The following is a 6,706-nucleotide window of genomic DNA, read 5'->3' as shown; positions in this document are numbered from 1 at the left end:
TCAAATAAACTACATTATTTGCCTTCAGAGATCCATTTCTTGAAATTGGAATATGTGGATTTCATTTATACAATAAAGATAACAATTTCATGGATAAGTTTGATTTAAAACAAGTTTAAGTCAAAAGTGCTTGCATATAGAACTTAATTTTATTTATAGAATATTGATATTTACGTTGTAATTCTATTAGGAGATCTAGTCTCAGAAATAGAAGTCAATCACTTCAGAATATGAGTGTTATCGTTATGAAAAACGATCTAGTAAATAATCAAACATTTAAACAAATAACTGAGACATAAATATTTAGACATGCTAAATTTAAAACATACCTTGTTTTATATTACAGGCAATTTATGTTCTAAGCATAAATAATAAACTAAACTTCGAGAGTGTAGTTCCAACTTGCTTGTGCTCAGCTAGATACTCTTTTGTAAATATTTGCAATCAAGTTACAAATACTAGATTAACATTTAAGTACCAAGTACTTGAGTGTTACACGAAAAGTATGAGTTCTATCCAGTAGATACATGAAGTAGTCTCTTCCAGACTTTCTTTCTAGATAAGAGGAGTAGTTCCTCTACCAGTGTCCAGTTTCTTCACAAAAGAAACAAGATCCATCTATGTGGGTCTTATTGGATTTCTTGGTGTTTATTCCAGGCTTAAAGGTGTTTATTCCATAAAACATGAGCCTTTTAGATCACACAAGGTGACTTTTTTAGCCATGCACTATTCCAACAAAATATCACTATATTTATTGGAATATTGCTTAACCTGCTATATAATCAGGTATATATATATATATATATATATATATATATATATATATAAATTATCAAAAATTTCCTAGAAGTCATGAATAATTGTTCCTAATATGATGTTAGAAGCATCTTGAGCATCATTGTGATGCATTTACTAGGTATCATATTCAAGTTCATTGCTCAAAGCAATTTGTTTAGGAATAGGTCATTTAAGTGTATACAATTTTACATCTCTCACAAGATTGTCTCCTAAGACATGAACCTATTCATTGAAGTTGTATCTATTGAATGGTATTGTTTCATTAAGTCATTTAAAGAGAAATGACAATTCATGGTTATGAGAGTGGATTATATATCTACAAAATTTTAACAAAATTCATTTAGTATTTTCAATATTTAATCTTTAATAATTAATACCCTTTTAGTTTATAAAAACATTAATTATCAAAGTTTAGGATCCAAGTTGCAAAACAAATAAATGGTTAGGCATTCTTTATCTCATTCATCCGAATTCAACCCGGTAGATATCGATTATCAATTATATCTTACCATATAATTCCTAGATTTTTAGGATCGCTAATAACAAATTTAATTCGACATGTTTGATCCCATCTATGTCTCGGAACTCTCTTGCTTAGGTATCCTTTATCACAAGAGATCTCCGATGAAATCATCCAATTTGAAAAACTTGTGTAATCGGCCTATAACTTGGTTATAGAAATCGTGAAAACACCCCGACCATTAAAAGATAACACCAAGCGGTTAGGTATCCTTTGTCCCACTAGTGCATACAAGAGACGTATGGGTGTTCTCTAAAAATAATTGCATAGATTTGAGGTTTGTAAAGGGTCTTTGATGTTTTTATAATTCTAGTTTAAAAAACATGTTATATCATGGTTATTGAATGCATTCAATAAACCATGGTATACCTTTTAAAAAAATCTTATTTTATAAAAAAATCACATTTTAACAATGTTCTATATATAAAACCTGGTTTTATATAATTGACGCGATTAAAGTTTTAAATTAATAACTAGTATTAAGTTATATCGTTTGAGCGCTTTAGAACATTTGGAAACCTTTTAATAAAACTTCCTTTTACAAAATATGGTTTGGAGTTTGATAAGTTTACAAATCTCTATTTTAAACTTATACAATTTTAATCCCGAAATTTTACTGGTTACTAGTTGTAACGATAACGCTTGTTTTATTGTAAAACTATTTTTAGCATCTTATGTTAAAAGGTAAATTTCATTAAAACCAAACTCCTTGTGATGTTTATTTATGTTCAAATATTATTTTGCATTTGAAAAACTAATTTTATTAACCATAACATAATAATAATAACATAAACATAAAACAACATAAGCATGCATAACAATTATAACATATGTGCATAAACCAAGCCATTAACTAGTAATAATTTTGTGAGCAATCATAAAATTAGCAAGTCCATTCCTAAAGGGACATAAGAACCTTTATCTTGTAAAGTCTCCATATGCTCCCACTTGCTTCAACACCTTGTAGCAAGTTTATAGAAATAATTTTATAAAGTTTGAGAAACTTTAATAAAATCAACTTTATAAACTTTTGATCTTCAAAATGGCCACAATCTTCATTCTTGTTATATATATATTTTTATAAAAATAAACTATTTCTAAAACTAATCTATTACTTACAAAAATTAACAAAAGAAAACTATCTATTTAATTATTACATACCATATGAATAACTAAATAATTACAACCATTTTAAATAAATCAACACATGCAACAACGCAAAGGTTCATTGCTAGTTTATGCACATCATACATATTTATATACTCAAAAATATATAAAACTCTTTGTTTTTTTAAGACAACTTTTATGACCAAAAAGATGCATGTAAACTTTTGGTCAAAAAATAACAATTATAAACATTTTAAAGTTGTCATAGAAAATATGTATGGATTTTTCTTCCAAAGAGTAAGGTTGCGTTTAGTTACGGAAAACCAGTTTTCATTTTCCATTTTCCGTTTTCTCTTTTTAGTTTTCGTTTTTCATTTTCAGTTTTCATTGCAAAATTTTGAAAACGCGTTTAGTTAAAACTTATTCATTTTTCATTTTCAGTTTTGGAAAATTAGAAAATGTGTTTAGATGTGTATTTTTCTATTGGTTTTCATTTTTAGAAAATGGTACCGGTGGTAAGGTGGGGGTGGGGCAGTGGTGGTGTCGATGATGGCGATGGTGGTGGTGGTGGTGGCGGCGACAACGGTGTGGCAGCGGTGATGATGATGACAATCGGTGGTGGTGGCGGCGACAATTGTGGTAGTGGTGGTGATAACGACGACAGTGGTGGTGATGGCAGCGACAGTGGTGGTGATGGCGATGGCAGTGATGCTGGTGTCGGTGATGGGGTAGTCGTGGTGATGATGGTGATGGTAGGTTGGTGATTATGGTAGTGGTGTTGGGTGGGTGTGTGTGTTTGTTTGTGGGGGTGGGTGTGTGGGTTGGGGGTGTTTAGTGGGGATAGGTAGAGGTAGGTGGGGGTGGAAGTGAGTGTATGTTTATATTTTAGAAAAATTTTGGAATTAGAAAAATCTGGAAAACAATGATTATCGGTTTTCCAAAAATTTACAACTTTTTTGTAATTTTAGAAAATGGAAAATTTTCATTTTCCATTAAAAATTTAGAAAAATAAACGAACTCAACGCGTTTTCAAAATTCTCATTTTTCTTGGAATTTTTATTCTGGAATACTGTCCATTTTTCCGCAACTAATTCAGAATGAGAGCCTTGAGCGTGATGTTTGTGATCATGGCAAGCTAATTGCGGATGTTCGGGCAAAGGCGGAGGTTGCCCAACGTGACCGAGACTGACTTTTGCGTGTTGGGGTCGTCCGCATTATGGACAAGTTGATCGTACATCTCGAGTTTATTGGCGCTCTGAGTTTGATCAGGCATGCATCATTTGTTGCTGGGGAGGAATCTGGCCGGAGCAGTCTGAAAACTGCGATGTAGTCTGGTTCCCAGGATCCTGGCGCCAGCGGCTCCCGGTCCGGTCACGCTCTGAGTATTAATGAAGCTCTGTTGGCGTTTGCTACCATGGATCACGCATCTCTTTTAGGCTTGGGGAGTTTGGATGTGAAAGGCATGCGACAACTTTGTGCCCTGGAGGATACTGATGAGGTTTCTGAAGGTGTACTTCTTAGCGGTGGTGAAGGTAGCAGTAGCGGCGGTGCTGGTGGTGATGGATCTGGTGATGTTGCAGTGGCGAGGAATGACGTTGGTAGTGTTGGTCCTGCTGTCTCCTAGGGTACTTCGTACCGTGTGCTGCCCCTTAGGGGTGTGTAATTTTTTTGAAGCTTTGTAACCCGTTTGTCTTGTGTTTTGATAGTTTTGATGACGGTGGCCTCTTGAGCCTTGTCTGTAATAATCTTTTATCTTGCAATGTGAATGACGCTTTTTGTTTTTAGCGTTTTTGCTTTTAAACCTTATTTCCCTTTGCTGGACGTGTTTCATTTTGTGGATGTTTTAAGTACGGCTCTGAGTCGCGTGTGCACAGTGAGTGTTTTGATCTTGTAAGTACGCTGAGTACTTTAACCGTTTATGGCATGTTCTAAGTCTTTTGAATACACTAAGTATTAAGGTTTTACGGCTTGTTTCAAGCCTAAGTGTTCAGATTTTATGGCTATTCTAAGCCTTGTGAATACGCTAAGTATTTGTTTTTAATACACTGAGTATTATAATGGATGAACTTGTTCAAATACACTGAGTATTTTCGAGGGGGGGGGGACTACTTGGCTCCATGGTACATTGATTTATAAAATAAAAAGGAAATAAAGTTGTCTGCCTTAGCACTCTGAGTCTTTGGCTTCCGGCATCTTTGGGGTGGTTAGAAATGGAATTTCCTTAGGTTCCTTGCATTCCAGGTTCTTTGGATTTGTCTCCCCTCCATCGTCTCCAATGTATATGCGCCACTGCGATTAGCTTCGATGACCTTATACGGTCCTTCCCAAACGGGGCCCAGCTCCCCTTGCGGTTGGGCTCGAATTGCCTCATTTCGCCTCAAAACATAGTCCCCCACTTTGAAGGCCTTCTCCTTGACCCTCTTATTGTAGTACCTTTCGACATCGTGCTTGTAGGCAGCCTGTCGGATGTTCGATTGCTCACATCGTTCTTTAATGAGATCTAAATTCGCCCTTAGATCCTTGTTGTTGCTTTCTTCTTCAAAATGGGTTGTTCGCAGTGATCCTATTGTCAATTCTACTGGCAACATTGCCTCCGTGCCGTAAGTCAGGCTAAACGGGGTTTCTTTTGTGCCTACTCTCGGGGTTGTCCTGTATAACCAGAATACGCTTGTCACTCTTCAACCCAATTGCGTTTGGCTTTTCCATGGCGCTTTTTGATCTCGTTCACTAGTGTTCTGTTGGACACCTCCGTTTGGCCGTTCGCTTGAGGGTGCGCCACCGATGGGAACTGCTGCTTGATTCCCTTGTCGACACACCACTCTCGAAACGGGTTCTCAACAAATTGTAGTCCGTTATCACTGACAAGCACTTTATGTATTTCGAACCTAGTCAGGATGTTTTTCCACATGAACTTGATCATCTGCCTCCCGGATATACACGCCAACGCCTCTGCTTCTATCCATATGTGTGAAGTAGTCCACTGCGACTACTAGGTATTTTACCTTGCCTGGAGCATCCGGGAATGGTCCCACGATGTCTATTCCCCATTGATAAAAAGGCCACGGATTGGAGACACTTGTTAGGGCACTAGGGGGTTCCCTTGGACCGGAGGGAACGTCTGGCATTCCACATACTTCCTTGTTAATTCCAACGCATCCTGGTGTATGGTCGGCCAATAGATGCCCATCCACAGTATTTTCCCTGTTAGGGCTCTTGCCCCTTCATGTGCGCCTGCCAAGCCGAAATGCGACTCCTGGAGTGCTTCCTTGCCTATGGTTTCCTCCACACTATTTAGCCATGGCGATAGGAATCCTTTCCTGTATAGTATCTCGTCTATGATTGCATACGACGACGCCTTGACTCACACTTTCCTAGCTTCCTCATGGCCGTCTGGTAGAATACAGTGCTGCAGGTATTCAACCAGCGGTGTCATCTATGTGCGTATGGCTGGTACCAAGGAACTTACTCGCTGTTCGTCTATGCTTCTTTCTTTGAGTACCTCCACAAGGACCTTCTTGGATAAGTGGTCAAAGCATGTTGACTCTAGCTTACTTAGGTCACCCGCTCTTCTATATTCACCTCTCGGGATTTGTTTGATGGTGAATTCTCTGAAAGATTCAACAAGCCGCTGTACTGCCTTCATGTACTTTTCCATTCGTTTGTTTTTTGCTTCGAAATCCCTGTTGACCTGATTGGCAGCTAGTCTTGAGTCTGTTAGTGCTACTACTACTTCTGCTCCTATTTGTTTAGCCAATCGTAGGCCAGCGAGTAAGGCTTCAGATTCTGCTTCGTTGTTGGAGGTGTGAAAGTCAAAACGAAGAGCATAAGTGATTTCTTCCCCTTCCGGGCTGGTCAGAGCCCTCCTTGCTAGCTGCTTCGTCCGTATACAAAGTCCATCTCTGATCGTCTTTAGATTCGTCCACCCCTGACCCTTTCTTTGCCTGAACGGTATTCTTTCCTTCGTCTGGGATTTCGAGCAAGAAATCTGCCAATGCTTGGCCTTTGATGTTGGTACATGGACGGTAGCTGAAATCATGCTCACCTAATTCGATTGCCCATTCTGCTAGCCGTCCGGACGTCTCTGGTTTGATCAGTATTTGCTTGATCGGGTGGTTTGTTAGCACCTCTATCTGGTGTGCCTGAAAATAGCGCCCCAGTTATCGCGCTGCGTAGATGAGCGCGAGCACCAGCTTTTCGAGTATGGGATAATTGATATCGGGACCCTCTAATGCACGGCTGACGTAGTAAACTGGCGCCTGCCTGCCCTCCCTTTCCACTACC

General features: G+C 38.3%; 1 protein-coding gene across 1 annotated transcript; it reads right to left on the bottom strand.

The window, feature by feature from the left end:
* Positions 1 to 4,629: 4,629 nt before the first annotated feature.
* LOC145132016 (uncharacterized) lies at positions 4,630 to 5,013 on the bottom strand. Its single transcript, XM_079066655.1, has one exon. It carries the CDS (start codon positions 5,011 to 5,013, stop codon positions 4,630 to 4,632), a length of 384 nt encoding a protein of 127 aa, XP_078922781.1.
* Between the last annotated feature and the right edge of the window lie 1,693 nt (positions 5,014 to 6,706).

This window comes from Lactuca virosa, chromosome 8, assembly GCF_052849685.1.
Source record: "Lactuca virosa cultivar CGN04683 chromosome 8, Lactuca_virosa_CGN04683_v6, whole genome shotgun sequence".
In the NCBI taxonomy this organism is placed as follows: domain Eukaryota; kingdom Viridiplantae; phylum Streptophyta; class Magnoliopsida; order Asterales; family Asteraceae; genus Lactuca; species Lactuca virosa.
This window is presented reverse-complemented; position numbering and strand designations above follow the sequence as displayed.